The sequence below is a fragment of the Rhamphochromis longiceps genome, linkage group LG23 (assembly GCF_057381845.1).
Source record: "Rhamphochromis longiceps isolate RC_006_pf linkage group LG23, R_longiceps_female_GT1.1, whole genome shotgun sequence".
Lineage (NCBI taxonomy): Eukaryota > Metazoa > Chordata > Actinopteri > Cichliformes > Cichlidae > Rhamphochromis > Rhamphochromis longiceps.
Genome location: NC_140578.1, coordinates 4,821,720 through 4,843,796, shown reverse-complemented (window position 1 = coordinate 4,843,796; position 22,077 = coordinate 4,821,720). Strand labels below are relative to the sequence as shown.

General features: G+C 37.1%; 3 protein-coding genes across 4 annotated transcripts; all 3 read left to right on the top strand.

The window, feature by feature from the left end:
• The first annotated feature begins 929 nt into the window (after positions 1 to 929).
• On the top strand, positions 930 to 2,201 carry LOC146641054 (duodenase-1-like). Its single transcript, XM_085398236.1, has 5 exons — positions 930 to 987; positions 1,165 to 1,312; positions 1,410 to 1,542; positions 1,672 to 1,926; positions 2,037 to 2,201. The coding sequence occupies exons 1-5, from the start codon at positions 930 to 932 to the stop codon at positions 2,199 to 2,201; spliced, it is 759 nt and encodes a 252-aa protein (XP_085254362.1).
• A 9,264-nt stretch (positions 2,202 to 11,465) lies between these two features.
• Positions 11,466 to 12,641, top strand: LOC146641053 (serine protease 1-like). The gene is made up of 5 exons (XM_085397299.1): positions 11,466 to 11,526; positions 11,610 to 11,757; positions 11,847 to 11,973; positions 12,109 to 12,363; positions 12,474 to 12,641. The coding sequence occupies exons 1-5, from the start codon at positions 11,466 to 11,468 to the stop codon at positions 12,636 to 12,638; spliced, it is 756 nt and encodes a 251-aa protein (XP_085253425.1). The 3' UTR covers positions 12,639 to 12,641.
• A 3,157-nt stretch (positions 12,642 to 15,798) lies between these two features.
• Positions 15,799 to 17,226, top strand: LOC146641052 (mast cell protease 1A-like). 2 transcript variants are annotated; one of them, XM_085397302.1, is made up of 5 exons: positions 15,799 to 15,851; positions 15,950 to 16,093; positions 16,305 to 16,437; positions 16,530 to 16,784; positions 16,888 to 17,226. In XM_085397302.1, exons 1-5 carry the CDS (start codon positions 15,799 to 15,801, stop codon positions 17,047 to 17,049), a joined length of 747 nt encoding a protein of 248 aa, XP_085253428.1. In that variant the 3' UTR covers positions 17,050 to 17,226. The 2 variants fall into 2 exon arrangements, with proteins under 2 accessions (XP_085253428.1, XP_085253427.1); XM_085397301.1 differs by having other exon boundaries at positions 15,799 to 15,856; positions 15,946 to 16,093.
• The last annotated feature ends 4,851 nt before the right edge of the window (positions 17,227 to 22,077 follow it).

Below are 22,077 nucleotides of genomic sequence, written 5' to 3'. Positions count from 1 at the left end.
TGGGAAAAATGTCATTCATTGATTAGATTTCCCTTCTAAAATAGAAGTTGTCATTATGCTGTACTTCATGCACATGTTATGGAGATGTAAAATCTACTGTTCATATTGTTGAATTCATTTGTTGAGAAAAGAATATTGTTTATGTCAATGCAAGAATGTTTAAAACAACAACATGGTGCTTGGGAATTACCATTGATATAATGAGAAATGCAAGTGCATTTACGTTCTCAATTGTAATAATCAAAGGTAATTGGTGGGAGTGTAGCTGACGCTGAAATGTTTGTGTGGGTTGCCATGACAACACCAAAGTGAATCTGAGATCGTTATTGTTTTCTATTTGTTTTCTTTATTTGCTTCTCATGCTTGTGTACATTTGCAGTAGGAAAGGTAATCTATGAATCCAGTGATATATCCTGCTTATAAGAAATGTTTCTGTTAAAATATTATTGTGAAGTAGTCACTTCCTGTGAGTTGCGGGAACCGGAAGTTGTGCGCGGGAGAGACAAGACAGAACGGTAACACGGCGGACTTTTCGGAATATACAACTTTTCTACTGCTGGTTTTACAAGGCGTACACGGTAAAAAATCATTATGCTGTTATTTGTTTAACACTTGTGCACCTTGTGAAAGGAAATAAGTGGCTGAGATGAATATCATATGTGCTATCGATATTATTTTACTTGTTTCTAGTTTTCACGGTGCTCCATGATTGTGAGAGGAATAAAAGAATTGTGGACATCAGTACGAAGCGTGGATTCTTTCGACCAGAGTAGAAACAACCAAGGTTCCAAATGAAGGGCACACATACACCGAATAAAGGATGTGGTTATAAGTCAAAATAAGAACGATGATAATCATACTTGACAACACAGCAAACTGCTGTATAAAAGGGTCTCCTTGACACCCCCGGAGGCTGTTTCAGTGGCAACATGGAAAGTCTGCATGCATTTCTGCTGGTCTATGTTCTGACATGTCTGGGACAACTAGGTAAGAATGACATTAATATTATTCTCTGCCCATTATCACTATCCCTGCTATTGACAAAATATGTGAAAGAGAAACTATGTATATACACAGAGAAAGTGTGTCATTTGAGAGTCATAAGAGCGTGTTAATGTGACATTTACAGTGTTTTGGCTTACTTTATTTTCCATTTTTTTGCAGGATATGGAACTGACATCATACATGGTAAAAAAGCGCCAGATAAATCAATGTTGTATATGGCTTCTGTACAGAGCAGCAAGGGTCATGTATGTGGAGGATTTCTTGTCACTGAGGACTTTGTTGTAACCGCTGCACACTGTGACACTGTGTAAGTAATATGTTTTCTTGTGAGGCAGTCTCTGATGCGCGCCATTAAAATAGTTTTCTTAAACATATTCACCACATCTCAATGATTACTTGTTCAGGAACATCACACATGTTGTTATTGGCAACCACAATCTCCAGCAGGGCAGTGATATAAAAATAATCGTCGAAAGGAAATTCAAACCCAGCAATTTTAATGATGTTTGGCTGGGTGAGGACATCATGCTCCTTAAAGTAAGTATATATTTACACAAACAACCATTACAGGTGATGTAATTTATGGTTTATTTATTTAGATTACATAAATACTACAAATGTACTAGACATCGACATTTCTAATTCAATGCTGTTGTGTGTCTACAGCTGTCTAGGAAACCTCAACTAGGCTGCAAAGTACAAATAATTCAACTTCCATGTGCTGAAATAACCTTGGAAGAAAATCAAATTTGTCAAGTGGCTGGATGGGGAAAAACTAAAAATGGTGGCTCAGTTGTCGATGACCTGAGAGTGGTGAACGTGTCCGTCATTAACCCAGAAGTCTGTAGGGAACAATGGCCCGGTCTTCCTGTTAATGTTATCTGTGCAGGTGGATACGGCACAGACAAAGGATTCTGTCAGGTATGGCTTCTGTCCTTTCATTGTCTATGTCTACTTGTTTCCTGTTGACAAATAGCTGAACAACCTAAATTAAATATGAAATGAAAACTGAAAATCCTCCTTCCTCACAGGGTGATTCTGGTGGTCCTCTGGTGTGCAACGGTTTAGCTGTTGGTATTGTTTCTTTCAACAAATATCACAACTGTAACTACCCAGATGTGCCCAATGTCTATACGGACATCTCAAAATATCTTCAATGGATCAACAAAGTTCTGGCAACTACAAAACCTTCCTAAAAATGTATTTTTGCATTACTACAGTAGAAGCAAAAATAAACATTTTGCTCTCTGTCATGATCTCTGGGTTTTTAGCTTTGTTTTTTATTTCTATTTACTCGTGTTCTAGAGTCGTTAGCCCTTGAATTGTTGTATTTTAGATCTGTTTTGTTTCATATTTATTGTACCGCCAGTGTTTCCTCAGTCTTAACCACCCTGCTTTACTCTAATTTAGTAGAAATTTTAGGGATCTATACTTTATTTATTTATTTCTCTGGCAACATTTTACTCTTTATTGTGCATTTTTACACACATTTCTGTACTTTCTTCTTTCTATTCCATACAGGCTTGTTACTTTATGTTTAAGATATTTGAGGGGAGTTTTTATTTCACATCGCTATCCTCCTTTCAACATCAAACTGATCTGAGATTATCCAATAACACATAAAGGACAATCCTACTGGTGCTTATCGCATACAAAGATGAAAGGTGCAAAAGCATCATTTATGTGTCATTCATAGCACTATACTCAGGGGTTAAAGAAGGCATTGACAGTGAAACTGGTGCTTCAGCCGTTTCTAGGTCATAGCAGGGTTAAGTCTGGCTGGTTCATGATTAGTATTTAATATTCTAACCAATTTCCTGTTTCCTGAGGGCTTGGAAGATGTTTGGGTCTTCCTCTGGACCTTGCCAAAGTGGTGACATACCAGAGTAAATTGTACTAATTTGTTTAAACTGATAATCTGCTTGTTTAGAAATGGCTCAATTAGTTTCTTGGACATTGTTATGAGGACCTAGCAAGAATAGCTCTGCACCTTGTCAAATTAAGACATTGTAGAGCCTTCACCACCACTTATTAAAAGATTTAAGTGAGGGTATGTATATATTTAAGCCTCTATATAACAATTTCACTCTAAGTGGATTAGAGAAACTCCACAATGCATTCAAAATTGTACACCAAAATCTGGTTTCCAAAATTCATAAAAGTTGTACAATCATTCCACCTTAAAAAGAAAAAAAAAAGAAAGAAAGTTCAAAGAAATGATTAAAAGCCCAAAATTACTATGGCATTCATACCCATGGTGATTATATGCAAACTAATGATCACAACTTCATTTCCAGCTCAGCTGTCACATGAACAATCTGCAAAGATTTCGTTTACCCCACTTGCAGACTTTCAACACTTCACATGGGTGGCTTGATCTGGAAAGATGGAACCGCGGTGTGATATATGCAGACATTTCAGTTTCAGAACTGTTACAAACCTAAATTCATACTGTGTGAACTGACAACTTATTTCAAATTGTTTCTGAATTTTTACTTGAAGGGAACTTGTAACTATTAATAAAGATGTAACAATTCATTTTATTCGTAATTGATTTTTGGAGACAGCTGAAGCTAAGTATGTGTGTGTCTCCTCAGCTTTATCAGATAACAGCTAATAACAGGCCTTCTATAGTATTGGTGTGTAAAAAGAGTGAGATAATCTAAGGAACTTGGAAAGACATCCAGTACTTCTTTTTCCATTTCTTGAAGATGTTTCAGCTTTCATCCAAGAGCCTTCTTCAGTTCCTTCTTAAATTCAGAAGAAGACTCTTGGATAAAAGGTGAATCAGAAATCTAAAGAAGTTCAGTCACTTTCTTTCCAAGTTCCTCAAACTACCATGACCTGGGTGACTGAGATCCTTCCCAGTTTGATAGTACTCTCTCTTCAGCTTTAAAATTAAATTAACTACCCAAGCGTTCTATAATATTGCATTATTAAGATAAGATTATTCAGTCCCAGATTTGGAAAATATATGGTTAAAAATTAATTTAAACACATTTATATGGCACATTTATATTTATATTTTTATATTTTAAAAAATAGCTTAAGTAAATACAATGGTGTGTAGTTCAATAAAATAGAATGCTGGCAAAAATGAATGGAAGATATATCCACAGTACATTCATAGAAATGTTTGCAGTGGATGAAACCACGGTGATGATGAATATCAAGCTGTTTTAGAATTATAACATTTGCAGCATTTTTAGAACATATTTTGATTGCTGATGTTTTATAATCGTAAGTAATCATTGTATATCACTGTTTGCCTGCTGAAGGCAGTTGTTTGTAATCAGATTTGTAAAAATCAACTAAACTATTCACCAGTAGAGGACAGTGTCTTACCAGAACATTTTACTACAGCTGTGCGTACAGTAAAAAAAACAAACAAGAAAATTCAGCATTTTGGTCGGACATCATGGTGGCGTAGTGTTTAGCATTACTGTCTTACTAAAAGAAGCTTTTTTTTTCTTTTTTTTTTGCGCCTGTCCCGTTTGGCTCTTTTGCCATCAGAATTGTTGTCTAAAGGCAAAGAAAGATGCCCAACGGATTTACTTTACCAAATTGACCATCCCAGCCTTGCCGTAATGGTCCATTTGATTCACCTTTTATTGTTTATTTTATTTTCACTTACTGAATACGGGACAGACTTGACTGGGGGAAAGAAGGGGAGAAAGAAAGAGGGAAAGAGAAACAGCTGAGAAGAGGGACGGGGGAGAAGGGCAAAAAACAAAAACCAACAGAACGGGCAGAGAAAAAAAAATGCATATATCAATCACCTGGATCACCTGCTGAGAAAGAAAAAAGAAAACAAGCAGAAGAGAACAAGAGTAATAGAATAAACAACATCACAATGATATATGGGAATATGACAGTAAATACTAAATATTAAACATTATTGTGCAGCACGTAAGATCAACAGAACACAGTGTGCTTTGAGGTAGGAGCCAAAAAGGGTGTAGTTTGTGGGTGTGATCACCCGTGTGTACACCTGTGAGCATGGACGCGCTTGTTTTTTTTTTTGTTTTTTTTTAAAAGGTTCCTTCATGTAATAATCTGCTAGAGGGTGTGGGGGGGGCACAGCCCCGTCCTCCAGGGCATGAAGCAGGCATGGAGGAGATCAAAACTCCAGACATCCAGAGGCCCCCAGAACACAAGAGACCAAGGAAGACCAACAGAGGGGCAGCCGCGCCACTGTCCCAGAAAGAGCTGAGGAGAGTCCCAGATGAGGGCTCACTCAGCAGCCGCGGAGCAGAAGCCAGGGGGAGTTGCAGTGACGCGCCCGTGAGCTCCGCCGGCAGCCAGCCGTGCCTGAGTGACCGAGCCCCAGGCCGAGAGGCCCCGATAAGCGGCCGCCAAGGAGTGAGCCGGTGTGTACCTGGACGCCCATCCCCAGACACAAAGAACCACCAACGCACCGATGTCTGAGGGAGTCCGCCACTGGCAGGGGAAGTGGTGGTAGGGGGAGATAGGCCTCCAAACTTTGGAGGGCCTGAGATGTCCCCAGAGAGGTGGCGTCTGATACCCAACCTGACATATAGACACAGACATACAGGCACACACAGATACAAACATCCATTCCCACCCTCATGCTCTCATATGCACTTACTCCACACTCAACCAACGTGGAGACAGACATAAAGAGACGCTGTACACACAATCACACTCCCCAAGCGTACTCTACAAACCGGGTCTAGGTACCCTTGCCCCTGGAGGGGGAACTGCACCCAGACCCAGGTGGTGTTACCCTTTTCCCTGCGGTGGGGGGAGGCAGACCGCCCCGACTCCGCAGCAGCAGGAAGGCCCCACACTCCAGACCGCAGTCGGACGGCCAACTCCTCCTCCTAGCCCCCCCGCTCCAGCAGGTCGCAGAGAATGGGGGTGAGAGAAGAAGCTTTATTTTTTAAGGTTCCTGGTTGGCTGGGGTCTTTCTTTGCAGTTTTGCATGTTCTCCCACAGTTCAGAGACACGGTTATTAGGTTAAGTAACAAACTGTAGCTGTACAGTAAGCAAACAGTCTCTCTGCCAGCCTTGCAAGAGACTGATGACCTGTTCAGGGTATCTTGTCTATCAACCTCTAACAGACATGACAGGCTACAGCCATGTAACTCTTGATAAAGTTTGATAAACTTTTAAGAAAAAACTTATCTTTTCAACATTTTACCAATTTTACTTGCAATTTCAAAGATATTGCATCCAGTACAAAGTTGCAGATGTAACATTATAGAGTCTCAAGTCAAACAATAGTTTTACAATTTCTATTACTTGAAGTTTATATTAATTTTCTACTTATCTTTATTTTTGCATAAAAAGACAAATAAATAATACTGAAATTAAAATTGGGAAACAACTCCTTTGTATTGCTAACACAATATCAGCTCTTGAAAAGCAGCTCCAACAATGGTATTACTAGCCAAGAACCCAGAGTGATGTTAAATCCCAATATACCCTCATGTGACCCGACTAAATAAACAGAAATGGATGAAATTATCCCACAGAGGTGATATACCAAAAGTATCTGATCTTGTCTAAAACCCGAGTCTTCTTTAAGCATCATTTCTTAAGCTGTTAAACACAGTTTAGACTTTTGTCAATCGTTAAATAAACACATAGAAGATAATGTTTGAATGTTACCTGTTATTTACAGTTTTTTACAGACGCTAGGACACATGTCTCAATACTTAGGTCACGTTTGCAAAACTCCTCACACAGTGAGCACAACAGAAGTCTATGTGGGCCAAACTGAGGACCAGTTATCATTGTTTTGGCACAAAATGCATTCAATGACTACATCTCTCAAATTTCATGAATTATTTTCTCACTCAGACACAACAACTGCCAAAAATCTTTGTACGTACAGGACATTTTGCATGTGCTTACATACTGTTTTCAAAACTGTTAAACTTATGGCCAAAAACAATAACACAATGCAAAACTTGAAAAGACAGCAAAATGCAACAGCAATATTTTATTGAAACATATTTTACAGTTTTTTACAGCCGCTAGGACACATGTCCCAATACTTAGGTCACTTTTGCAAAACTCTTCACACAATCCTCCTAACTGACCGTCAGCTTGGCAAAGCAGTTCATTTCACATTCAAAATGCACTACAACTACCAAAACACTTTATTCAGGTCTCAAATAAACTCATTCTTCCAGAACACTAGCAAAGGTTGACAGCCGACAAACACACTTTGTCACCCACAAAACAATGACCTAAAAAACACTAACAACATGTAGCATTACACAGTGTTTTCTTGTGTAAAACAAGGACACATCTCTGTTTATAATTTCAATATATGTTACTGGAATGAATCAGACATCATGCAGAATTCGTTAATATTTGTTTCTGTATTTTTATTTTTTTGCACTAAGTAATCCCAAAATACAAGAATTTGTATACACACCATCCACTGATACACATACAATAGTAATGCTAATCTACTCGGTCTTCTCCATTTGGCCACAGGTTCTCATCCACATCACATCTTATGTCATCTAGGGCAATACACCTAGGAAAGAATCTCCTGGCTGCCAGAATTGAAGGAGTTGAACAATTGAAGGAGTAACACCTGTGTAGATGTTCATCTACAATGAGAATAAGCTGTGGCTGGTTAAACTGCATTTTTAGATTTAAAATATGTTTCAATAAAATATTGCTGTTGGATTTTGCTGTCTTTTCAAGTTTTGCATTGTGTTATTCTTTTGGCCATAAGTTTAACAGTTTTGAAAACAGTATGTAAGCACATGCAAAATGTCCTGTCCGTACAAAGATTTTTGGCAGTTGTTGTGTCTGAGTGAGAAGATAATTCATGAAATTTGAGAGATGTAGTCATTGAATGCATTTTGTGCCAAAACAATGATAACTGATCCTCAGTTTAGCCCACATAGACTTCTGTTGTGCTCACTGTGTGAGGAGTTTTGCAAACGTGATCTAAGTATTGAGAAATGTGTCCTAGCGTCTGTAAAAAACTGTAAATCTAAAAATGCAGTTTAACCAGCCACAGCTTATTCTCATTGTAGATGAACATCTACACAGGTGTTACTCCTTCAATTGTTCAACTCCTTCAATTCTGGCAGCCAGGAGATTCTTTCCTAGGTGTATTGCCCTAGATGACATGAGATGTGATGTGGATGAGAACCTGTGGCCAAATGGAGAAGACCGAGTAGATTAGCATTACTATTGTATGTGTATCAGTGGATGGTGTGTATACAAATTCTTGTATTTTGGGATTTCTTAGTGCAAAAAAATAAAAATACAGAAACAAATATTAACGAATTCTGCATGATGTCTGATTCATTCCAGTAACATATATTGAAATTATAAACAGAGATGTGTCCTTGTTTTACACAAGAAAACACTGTAATGCTACATGTTGTTAGTGTTTTTTAGGTCATTGTTCTGTGGGTGACAAAGTGTGTTTGTCGGCTGTCAACCTTTGCTAGTGTTCTGGAAGAATGAGTTTATGTGAGACCTGAATGAAGTGTTTTGGTAGTTGTAGTGCATTTTGAATGTGAAATGAACTGCTTTGCCAAGCTGACGGTCAGTTAGGAGGATTGTGTGAAGAGTTTTGCAAAAGTGACCTAAGTATTGGGACATGTGTCCTAGCGGCTGTAAAAAACTGTAATGGAAAAATGTAATGGCAGTAGTTATGAGTAACCTACTATTTGTTCATTTTTGTTCAGCCAATGTAAATGCACTAATTCTATACTTTGAGAATACTGATTGCTCTAACAGAATCTGGTAACTGTGAGATGTGTTTCTGTGGTTTAGTCATAGTGTATCAGAAGTGACAAAACTGTTTCAGTGAGCTCATAAGTATCCGTGATCTAAGAATGATAGAATTTCTTTTCTATTATGCATTAGAAAAGTCATCTTCAATTGATGCTTTACTGTAGTGTTCGTCAAGGTGAAGGATGGGTTGTAAAAGAAATGTTAAAAAGACAAGAGATGTTTTTTTAAAAACGTTTTTTGGTTGTACTGCTACTCTATTTCTGAGTTTTTAACTTTCAGTTTCTTATATATATATATATAGTGTTAGTTTCAGTGACTGTGACAAATTTATAACATTTGTGGTATGTCAGGAGGTCTCGGTATGTAGAAGAAAAAGCCATATAACAGAAACTCTTTTTGCCATTAGGCTGACTGTTAATATGAAACCAATGACGTGCAGTAATGAGTGGAAATAGCTTTTCAGTTAGCAGCTGTTAGAAGTGACCTTAATAGTAAATAAAATAATGATAACTGGCATACTCTGCTGGTGCCATTGCTTCTAAGTTTGTGGAACTGGATGACGTTTGCTTTTAGTTTATGAATTACTCAATGTAGCTACACTAACCACTGACTTTTTAAAGCAGGAAATGTGTCACTTTAGATTGCATTGGGTTTTTTTTTTTTTACTTTGACTGGAAGACCACTGATTCTGATACCCACGCTGAAGATGAAAACTGGTTTCTGTGGTTCATTAAGGAATTTGAAGAAATGCTGTTGCACTACCAAAACTCTAAATAACAGAAAGATGACAAATGATATAGAGCAAGGTTTTACTTGCTTAACTTGTTTAACTTCACAAACAGTGAGGATGAACATATTCATAAGAGCTTGAAAGATGAGTCCACTTCTTAATCATTTTATATTGATTAGGAAGTAGATGGTGCTCAACTAAGTGATAGAAAATCTCCATCATGTTGCTGCACATATCAAAGAGTTCATCTCCCTCAGAAAATAGAGCTTGCTCATCTTCTCTATTGCAGTCTGCATTTTTCTTGGATCAACCTCTTGTCCCGGTAAGGATGCGGGTCATGTTGTTGTCCTCTTCTGTCGAAATTGAAACACCATCTATGTTCTTATACACATTTAAAATGAGATTCTTTTTAGACCATTCCACAAGACTACTTGAATCATGTCATTACGCAGTGAATACTTTTACTTGAATGGCATTACCTTGGCCAGCTGTGAGAAATATTGGAGTAATATATCAACACACCACACACAACAAGCGTACTTTTTGTCAATTTTTGACTAATAAACCATTAATTTGGCCTTGAAGACCTTGGGGGACCTAAGTCAAATTTTAATGTGTCGCTAAGATGACCCCACTCTACACCAGTATTGGCGGCAGCATACTGCAATATTCTGGCAAAAATAGAACGAATCCTTTTTTCATGAGAACGTGTCAATATTTGTGTATGCACATGTTCTTCTACTAACTTTTGCAACAGTTCCATAATCATGACTATAGGCACAGTTTAAATTATAATCTTATCTCCGGTTCTTGCAGTTCATAGTTTGATGCAAAATATCACTGTGTCAAGTGTTCCTACGGCAAAGAAGCCTTGCATCTGCCTTCTTTACTTGTTAGATTAAATAAACTACAACTCTCGCAATGTGTGTGAACCATTTTCATAAAAATCTGAGACATTATAGTCCAAATAAACTGAAATTAAAAACAAATAAATATAACTATTTCTGAATTCAGTTAACCAATTATATTAGTATTCAACTCTAAGGTGAATTGGACCTGACAGTCCTTGAGGAAGATGGGAATAATTGAGTCCTAACTGTCAAGTATTACTGGAATTAAGCCAGAAGCCAAATGATACAAACTGTGTTTACAAACCAGGCCTTAAATCTAACAAATACAGAATATGGACATGATAGGTCAGTGAGCTACAGCCATAACTATAAAAGAAATACTGATACTGATCTGGTAATAATGTTGCTTCTGTCTAAAATAGAAATAGATATTTGCTACAGCAGTAGCTTATTAATTACTTGGTCTATTTATTATATTGACATTATCCAAATAATGTCAACATTACAAGTTAAGTGTTAATTACAAGCAATTAGTCGCATCTTACAACACAAGGCTAACAGACTGTGGGGTGGCTGTGGCTCACTAGGTAGAGCAGGTCACCTGCTAATTGGAAGGTTAGTGGTTCAACCCCTGTATGATCCAGTCTACTTACCAAATATCCTGGGCAAGATACTAACTTGATACAGCCACTCGTGAGTGAATGTTAGATAGAAAGCACGAAAAGCATGGGGGAAAAAAATGTCCTTGCATAGAACAAAAGCTATTTGATTTGTATCTACAGAAGAGCAGAAGGTCCGTATAATAATACTGAAAGCACCAAATCAAGTGTCAAATCCCAAACTCATACTAAAAGTGAATGCAAAACGGTGTCATAAGTAAGAAAATAAAGAATAAATAATGTCAGAATAATAAACCTTCTCATAACACTCATAATACAATCTGTTTCAGACTGCTGAGGTAAAGTAATTAGGACGAACTAGATCATGCAAGGATAATACAAATGCAGAACTTGCACGCTTACTTGAGCAAAGGATGTGGTTAGAAGTCAAAACACAAAAGATTGTGCTGATACATGCCAACAGTGGAAACTAGCCGTATAAAAGGGTCATCTTGACACACCTACAATTACAAATTAACTGCCATGATGCAAGGTCTGCAAAACATTCTGCTCATCTATGTTCTGAGATGTCTCGGACAAATTGGTAAGAATCACAATCCTTGGTTGTTTTTCAGTGATCATTTAATGGAGCATCAGCCTAATTTTGACGTTTTTTTTTTGTTGTAGTACATGGTAGTGACATCATAAATGGGAAAAAGGCCCCAGAGAACTCAATGCAGTATGTGGTCTCAGTGCAGAACATTGATGGCCATATATGTGGAGGTTTTCTTGTCACTGAAGACTTTGTGGTAACTGCTGCACACTGTGACGTTGAGTAAGTAATCAGTCTTCTCGTGATGACCTCTTTGACTCGTGTAACTACATCAATTTAATTGATGGCTCTTAATGATTGTCTTCCTTCAGAAACCCCACACATGTTGTCCTTGGCAGCCACAATATCAAGAAGGGTTATCAAATAAATATTGAAAAAAAATTTAAGCCCCCCTCTTACTCTAACATTTGGTGGGGTAATGACATCATGCTCCTTAAAGTAAGTATGTATTCATACAATCAACACTTTCAAATGCCATAATTGTTGATTTAATGATTTCAATTCTAATAACACTGCTAATATGTTATGGAATTAAGAATTTGGGATTTTTTTCTTTCTAATGTGTTTCTCCAGCTGTCTAGGAAAGCTCGGCTCGGATGCAAAGTACAAATAATTCAACTTCCGTGTGCTGAAATGAACGTAAAAGCAGATCAAGTGTGCCAGGTGGCTGGTTGGGGAAGAAATAGAACTGGGGGTGAAAATATTGATGACCTGAGAGTGGTGAGCGTGTCCGTCATCAACCGATATGTATGTAGGGAACAATGGCCCGGTCTTTCTGCCAGTGTTATCTGTGCAGGTGGATACGGCACAGACAAAGGATTCTGTCAGGTATGGCTTCTGTTCTTTCATTGAATGTGTATGCTTGTTTCTTGTTGACAATTACCCAAACAACCTAAATTAAATATGAAATGGATATTTTCCCTATTTCTTCCTGACAGGGTGATTCTGGTGGTCCTCTGGTGTGCAACGGGTTAGTTGTTGGTCTTGCTTCTTTCAACAAAAATTACAACTGTGCTTATCCAGATGTACCCAATATCTACACAGACATCTCCAAACACCTTAAGTGGATCAATTGGATTCTGCTAACTGCAACATCTTCCTAAAAATGTGTTTTTGTGTTGCTACTGTAGAAGCAAAAGATAAATGAATAAAAATATAATGGCTGTCTGTCATTACCAGTGTGACAAAATATCAATAAAAATCTATCCCAAATTTTCTGTCTAATTTCCTTTTGTAATAGTCTTAGTTTACAAAACAATAAGAAACAAGAATACTGTAGAGGTCATTTTTGTCTCAGATGAAGTCCAACTAACGTCTTTTTTATATCTTCTTTGAGATCTAAAAAAATACAAAATGCTAACTGAATACTCTGAGAAAGCTTACTTCAAACATTTTTTTTTCTCCTGTACTGATACTCGCTGATGCACACAGGGGCAAACAAAAGCTACGTGAACTACGTGTTTTGACTGCCATGATTAATCGTTAATACAATTATCATAGTTTTTAAGATATTTATGTAAACTTTAACAAAATTTGGTTAAAAATGACAAATTTGGATCTAATGAGAAAGATGTAAGAAACAAAAGATGGAAGAGTGACTAGTCCAACACTTAACAAAGCAGTGTTGGATAGGTCTTCTACCCTAATTATTTGATTGAAGAAAAGTTTAACCCACCTATTTTATCACCCACAGGCTTGACTTTGCCTCAGAGGACTTGCTGCAGTTTGGGGTCCACAAATTAAATTCAGTTCACAAATTTTCTTTCACTTTGACTCTGTCTTTGGCTCAGTTTTACAAGGGACTTTTTTTATTTGGCTAAATCTGGCAAATACTTTTTTTGATTACAAGCGCAAATATGCTAACACTATCTTGTAAAATACTGCCACCTACTGGTGAAAGACAAGTCACAAGTTTGTCACATGGCTACCACAGACAGCCATGCATTCACAAAGTCAGACGTATGGCCAATTGAGAATTGCCAAGTAACCTAACAAGCATGCGTCTAGACTGTGGGGGGTAACAGGAGAGAACCTGTGTATAGGGGAGAACATGCAAACTTTATACACTAACTTTATACAGAAAAGCCTCAGCCTGTGGATTCAAACTAAGTAAAAAATCTCACCTGCCTGGCTTATCACACTTGTTCTGTTTAATTCAGTTTTGTTTATATAGCACCACCTCACAAAAACAGTTGCTGCAAACAGTTGCGCTTTGTATTGTAGGGAAAGACCATATAATAATAGAAAGAAAACCTCAACTATCAGATGTACCCTTATGAGCAAGCGCTTGCAGACAGTGCGAAAGAAAAACTCCCTTTTAAGAGGAAGAAAAGTTCAACAGAACTAGTCTAATGAAGTCTGCCTTGTTGGGGGTGGGGAGAAAGAGAAGAGCGTCATATAACAGATAGTGTGTAATCACACTGAGAATGTTAAGAGGTGAGCGGAAAAAAAATATTCAGCGCATTAGATGACTTAGACTATTAGCATAACTGAAGTATGGTTCAAGATCACCTGATCCAGCCCTAACTGTAAGCTTTATTCAGTAATGCAGTAGGAGACACAAAAGTGGCAACACTTTTGACACACAATTCTGCATTAGTAAAGTATTACTAAGTGCTTAATTTATCATTATTTAAAGCATTACTACTCCTTAGTATGTAATTTACAAATACAGATGGTTGGGTCTGCGCTTTCACAGGCCCCAGTTCAGAAACGTATTCCCGTTAACAAAGCAAGACAAACAGCTCAACCAGTTTTTCACATGCTAGCAAGGGAAGGATCTCAGAGCAGCCCTTCTGCCCTCGGTGTTAGACCACTTTGAAGAACCATCTCTCCTGCAGCCTTTTATTTCTGTGACACACAGTTTACACAAACACCCACTGTAAAACCCCCCTATGGTTATAAAAGACAAGGCACTAGGTGTGTGTGTGTGTGTGTGTGTGTGTGTGTGTGTGTGTGTGTGTGTGTGTGTGTGTGTGTGTGTGTGTGTGTGTGTGTGTGTGTTTGGGGATGCGTTTGTGTGACCTCCTGCTCACCAAAAGGGTCAAAAGGGCAGGAAGCTTACTAAACAAGAAAACAGAGCCCTCACATAGGATGTGTCTCTATAATAAACACTACAGCCTCCCCCTCCATTCAACAGGCTGGGGAGGGGGACAGAAAAAAAGGAATGTCTTGGATCATACAGTTTGAACCAAGACTTACAAATTTAAGTACAATAATGGCAACATTTAACCATTTCACTCCAACACAGATATAAATATTTCGTTTGGTTTATAAGCTTAAATACAGCATGTTTTTGGTATGTGTTTTTTGATGACCTTAGCCATATTTTATTTTAAACGAAGAAGCCTTAGTATAATTATGTTAAAGTACCCTATAGCTCTAACGACTTCATGTATCTTTCTCTCGTAAGCCCCTTTTTTCAAACTTCGACTGTGGGCCTAGCTACATTTGTTCTTCAAATCTCAGGTGTGCTATGTTTGCATCTAGCAATACATTTGTATGTTGTGTATCTCTTTGTGCTTTGTCTGTATCACTTTTCTGTTGTGAAGATAGCTGAGACTTGTTCAACTCTTGAGGTACTTTCATTTACTTTTATAAATGCTTTATAAGGCAAAAATAGTCCTCACTTTAGATGAGGTCACAAAATACTTAACAACTAGTAACTGTCTCCGATTACTGTTTGTGATGCAATGAACATATTACTTATCTGTTCTCATAAACTGCATACTAAAAAACTGCATACGATGACCTGGATGACTGAGAACCTTCACATGCATACTAATGCTTTATAAATAATGAATTAAAATGGCCTGCATTTGTATAGCGCTTTACTCAGCCCCTAAGGACCCCAAAGCGCTTCACACTACATTCACACACTGGTGATGGCAAGCTACATTGTAGCCACAGCCACCCTGGGGCGCACTGACAGAGGCGAGGCTGCCGGACACTGGCGCCACCGGGCCCTCTGACCACCACCAGTATTAAGTACTTACTGATACCTTACTAATGCTTAAGAGTCATTATGTGTGTGTTACCAAAAAGTGTCATGCTGAAGGACCTTTACTGAGAAAGAGGTATACATTTAATAACTAGTTTTGAACAGTGCTGATAACTGGAAGTGTTTGTTTTGGAAAGTTACCACATTTACCAAAGGAAGTCACTGCAGCTGCGATAAAATGGATAGGGATCAGTCAGTGCAAACCACATAAAAGGGTTTGCTACACAGTTCCATAGTGACAGAACGAATATCTTTCTGCCAAGATGTATGCTTTGCACCAATTTATGCTAATTCATGTTTTGACGTGCCTTGGACAAAATGGTAAGCCACACTATACAAATACTTTTAGCCATCTGCAAGCTGAATATTGACACTTTTAACTCATTTTGATCATCTTCTGATGTCTTTAGCACTTGGAAGTGAAATTATAAATGGGGAAAAAGCTCCCGAGAACTCACTGTTGTATATGGCCTCGGTGCAGAACAACTATGGCCACAGTTGTGGAGGTTTTCTTGTAAGTGAGGACTTTGTGGTCACTGCTGCACACTGTGATGAAGGGTAAGTAATCAATCCTGCAGGTAATTTGTGGGTCATGTGATAAGAAATCATTTCAGAAGTTCCTATTAATATTAATATGCAACACTTTTCACCTGCTGCACAATGTATGTCACAATTTCTCCCTTAAAATTATACACACACGCACACAAACACAGATAACCATTACCGTTTAGAAAGCCTACTGATTATCTCTGACTTGCAACTTATTTAGGAATCCAAGGAGAATAGTTCTTGGCACCCACGATCTCAGCAAGCCTGCTGACACCGTGAAAGATGTAATCATGAAATGCATACACCCATATTATATAGGTGTTGGAAATGGGAATGACATCATGCTACTCAAAGTAAGTCGATTTTTTTTTTTCACTTAATATACAGAAGACATATTTGTGATCTCTAGAACATTTGCATATACAATCTCTTAATCTGTTCCCAGCTTTCTAGTGAAGTCCAACCAAGCAAAAGCATCCAAATTATTAAACTTCCCTCTTCTGAAATAAAGCTAAAGGAAAATGAAAGATGCCTTGTGGCTGGGTGGGGTTTGACAAAAATTGGCGGTCCATTAGTTCACCAGTTGAGAGTAGTGGATGTGTCTGTTATCAGCCCAGAGGTCTGTAGGGAGAACTGGCCGGGTCTTCCGGATGGTCTTATTTGTGCTGGTGGTTATGGCACAAACAAAGGGTTCTGTCAGGTATGTTTTTTTTTTTATTTGTTTGATTTTTAAGATTAACTGCTAACTCATGTGTACTTGAAACAGTGTATAAAAAATGTTTTCTCTTGAATAACCCTCAAAGGGTGATTCTGGTGGCCCTCTGATCTGTAATGGTACAGCTGTTGGAGTTGTTTCTTTCAACAAATGGGGCAGATGTGACTACCCGGATGCACCCAATGTTTATGTGGATATCGCAAAACACCTTGACTGGATCAACGAGATTCTCAAGAAAAAGCATTGTTAAGTCTTACATAAATCTTTGCTTTGACACACTGTTATTGTAGTTGTGCGTTTAAATCGCTTTGTGTTTTATGTAGATGCAGAATAAATAAATGTTTCAAATATTTCTCAGCAGACATGTAATTGTAGCAAAGTTGCTGTAGTGACAATATTATTGTGATGTCATTTAGCTCATTTTAACGCAATAAATCACCGGTAAATGATTTAGGGGACAGTAAAAAGGTTCCCCTGGAGTCAGAAACAAAAAAATGCAGTCTTTGCTCAGCATGATGCAGTTATTAGATGAGATGAGATCAGGTTTCAAGGTTGGCTGGGTAGTTTTAAGAGTGCACCCTGGTGCGCACCCTATGACGGCTAGGATAGGCTTGAGCTCTGTAACCCTGGGTTTAACAAGAAAATGTAATTGCTCTGAGCGGTTTTTGATATGGGCGACATGGGCGGTTGCCCAGGGCACCCAACAGGCCAGGACATGCTAATGCTAGCTGTGTTTCCATAGATCCTAACTGATCTCAGAGCGGTGAGAGCAGACCAACGGTACTTTGGCTTGTGAGCTGCTCTCCATTCAGCTTACAAACACCAGCGGTTTAGCCACAATTCGCATGCACAAATCACCAGAAAAAGCAAAAAAAAAACTGCTGGACTCTCAGCTTGTCCAGCTCCAGTCATTGTTAAAAGGAGACAGACACACCCAGACACTGTGAGACTGACCCATGCATTTGTGCTTGAAGCGTCACTTATGTCTACGCGGTCATGACATCGCATCATGTGTTGATTGAAGGAAGTGCAGCTTTCAGCAACAATACCTGATTGCGGCCACAGTGGCAGTAATGTAAAGACTGGATGCATACATAATATATGATATATATATATATAATTGACTGGCAAGGAGCTTTAGTAAAGTGCTGTGTGAAATGAAAGGAGAGTGAAGCCTTAATGTGTTTATTTTTAGACCAGATCTTTTTTTTTACTATTTTGTTCTGATATGTAAAACCTTTGAAAGGAAAGGAGATTTAATTTCTTTTTATCATGAAGATGGATATATGTTTGTTGTCTAATTACAGTAAATCTTAATCTGGGAAAATGTTATTTCTGTGGTTAATCTAGTTGGCTGTAGAGCTCGGAGATAGTGTCATTAGGCTGTATCAAGAGTAAAAAAAAATCAGCAAAAAATCTCAGGTCATTCATCACTTTTTTTGGTTGTTTTTTTCTTTTTGTATAAAATCTAAATTTAAATAAACACACAAAATTAGAGATTATATGTATTTATAAAGGTATAAACCTCCAAAATAATCCACCAACAAGAACAGAATTACACAAGAAGGTGCAATGAGCCTGTCATATATCAAACTGACAAGATAAAGTAAATATTAAACATTGTGTAAATTATTATCCAACAGGGTGTGGGGGGCATGTAAGTCAAGCCAGCTCAGACATTGCTGGTATTAGGACTGTTCGAGTCAAGTTTTGAGGATATACTGACGAGAACTGGGGTACTGGAAAAAGGCTGATAATGTTGAATTAATTCAGTGTTACTGTGCCAACCAACCTGGTAAAAGGAGTTATATGCAATGCATCTGGGAACTATGGTTGAGGAAAAAGCCAACACATTGACCAAGAAACACCACCAGTAGTAGCTCAGTGCATTAACATTAATAGGAGATACCTGCTGTGTGCTTGCCTACCCCTGGGTCACAGCACAATAGGAACAATATTGAGCAATACTGAAATAATGAGCCAACCCTAGTAGAAGAGAGTAGAGGAAATGAACCAGATGAACTTGGCACATGCAATGACAGATGAATATACTGAGCTGAGGATGAAGATTGTGGCCAGGTTAAAGGTAACCACCCAGCCAAGATGATGACGTATAAGAATGTCTGCTGCCCTCTGCTGGCTATAATGAAGAATTAGACAAAGGCAACAGTTGAGCTGTACAAATACAGAAAATTGCATTTGATGGTATATTGATATGGCAAGAGAAAACATAATGTAGTATTTTACAAAACAAAAAAATCTAAGCAACCAGATCTTTACTGACTACTGGGAGTAGCACATGCTCTGCAAAGTTTCTTCTTTCCAAAGCTTTGATCGTCTCTTAATTTATTTCTTGTGAATTCTTGTGAATCAACAAATTCATTTAAAAAGCAAAGTACACTTAAACAAAAACAGCTACAGTGAAATACTTCAACATCATCATCATTATTGTCGTCATCGCCATTGCTGTTGTTGTTGGTGTTGATCAAAATATTAACATCATATTTGGTGCTAATAAAGAAGACGGTGGGCGAGATGGACACAGTGACCAGTCCAGTACCTGACAACTGAAAAGTGACCGTGTGTTTATCAGTGCCTTAGTTCAGCAGTCTGTGGTATGGTACAGTAGACACTAAATTGAATTCACTTCAGTTTAAAAAGAAACAAACAGTACTGATGTTATTTTTTTTTTAACCAGTGAAATTGGTCTACATCATGTAGACAACAAATAAACAATTAACTAATTAATTAGTAAATAAAAATATAAATTTATTAAGTTAATGTAAAACACTATTCACTTGCAATAAACAGAAGTATGGAAGAAATACAGATTAATGTGACAAACTGTGTTGCAATGCAGGCACTGCAAAAGATCTGGAACCACAAAAGATAGCATGATTGAGCAAGATATCACAAGCTGCATATTCACACTATAAAAAGGATGTGGTCATAAAGGTCAAGATAAGAATAAAGGTGACAGTGTTCTAGACATGCAAGCAAATGATGACAAATCTAGGATGTAGTGAAAAGAAGTGACGTTGTTATTTTACATTCTGTCAGTGGTCTGCAAGCATTCACTGAATTTAGCTGCTTCATAAAATAACGCATAAAGACATGCTAGAATTAAAGCCTGTATGCTAGCTTTGGTTTTCAAGTCAATAATATTTACTATTTTTGAAATTTTAATTGCATTTTATTCACACTTACCTACAATTAAAGACCAAATTTATGATGGAAGAGGTCAATCTGAAAAATTGCAAATGGTATCCACCCTTATGCAGTATACCGAGTTACAAAAGTCCTTCTAACGTCTTCATGTCTGGGAAACTTACAAAATTACATTTATCATTTTCTTTTTTTTTTTCTTTTGTCTTTTTCCTTCCAGTGTTTAACCTGACAAATAATAAAGGCTTAGAAACTCTGATTAAAAAAACAAACAAAACAAAACAAACAAAAATAGTAATTATATCCCCTAACCCAATAAAGATAAAGCCTCTGCTTCTACTGACTCTTAATGCTGTCACAGTGTTATTCAATATCTTAGAGAAGTTAAGGTCAGACTCAGTGTAGCCAACTTTATTAACATTTATCAATTTTCTACTAAATACAGCCAAAATGTCATAACTGTGAGTTTGGGAAAGCACATTGAAGTTCAAATCTTATCTGGTTTGTGGTTTTTGTGGTTCATCTAGTTTGCTGCTGAAGATTATGCAAAAGTTGTCAAAAGTTTCCAAAGCAAAGTATCATGGTTTTACATCAGCCTTCTTGAACTTTAGCTCACTAAATGAATCTAAATCTGTTATTGCAAGTAAGATATTCTCACAAAATGCGTGTGGGTTCGTTTATTACAACAAGCCTGGAGTAAACACCTGAAAAAAATAAGAGTGAGAGCTAAACAGCTTTTAAAATTCACTGGGGTTTGTACATTGCTTATTTAAGTGTCCAATAAAGTGTTATCTATGCAGAATAGTGTAAACCTGCAAAATTTAATTACCAACTGGATTACTAGTTATGAGCTGAAAATAAGTGAGAAGTGTCTGATATGACACCAAGTGTTTACTGGATAAAAATTGTGTTTTTCTCATTCGGTTGGCAGTAAATAATAAAGAAATAAGATTTATTGAGTGAAAATAGCTTTTCACTTCACAGCAGTTGACTCTAATAATAAATTAAATACTAGTTCAAACAAATTGCTGTCTAAATATATTTCATTTATGATGCTGTTTTTACCTTTATGGAACCGGATGATATTTGCTGTTAATCTACTAATTGTTTTAAGTAGTGCATCTTTCTGTAACTGAATTAGTTGATATAACATGTAATGGTCCTAAAGATCTTTGAAGATAGATAACGTATTAAGACATAAATTCAAACTGAGTCTACTATTTAACTTTAATGGCCCAACTCGTTACAACTTATATGGTACTCTTGGAATCCTAGAGTATACAATGAATGAACAAACGCATTCAAGTTGAGCCAGCTATTTATCTACAAGCAGTCATCTGGTTTTATTTTGTAAAACCAAGAGGAAGACACATTTGGTAAGTAAATACTACAAAAAGTTTCTTTTAAATACACGTAGCAGTTTTAATCCTCTAGTTTTATCAACGTTATCAGATTGCCAGGCAGCCTGAAAGACTTTTTAATTAAAACATTAACACAGAATCGATTCATTTTCTTTTACTTTCTGAATAATATCAATGCTACTTTTCATGAAATATTTTCCAGCTCTCTTTGTTTTAGTAATATGCAATGTTCAAACCTACAAATGTCTTTCATCAGAGTTTTCATATGATTTCAAAGGGATGTCAATTTCACCATGCTTTCTATTCTATATAATAAGAAAATGGCAATAGTTAATGTACAGTTAAAGTACAGACATGTAAGGCTACAAAATTCTTTAACCTGCTTGTATCTGTGAAATTGTTACAATTCAATTTTAAAACAATCACAACGTCTTATCTTTTGCATAGTCTGTTAAAAATAAATAAGGCAATATTTTTCTTTTCCCTCCAATAATCTCCGAACGATGATGAATATCAGACTTTTTTTTAATCGTACTTCAGGAAAACATCTTGATAAGATTCAAGAATAATTACTTTTTGCCATCTGGTAGCTTGTTTACAGAAATTACAATAAATAATATTAGGAATAAAATGCCTTTAACTTGAACACTAAAGGACTGAAAGACTGAAACATAAATTTTACAAAGATGACTTAGGAGACTTAGGAATTACTGTAAGGTGATGACACAATTAAGGAAATGCACTAAAAAGAA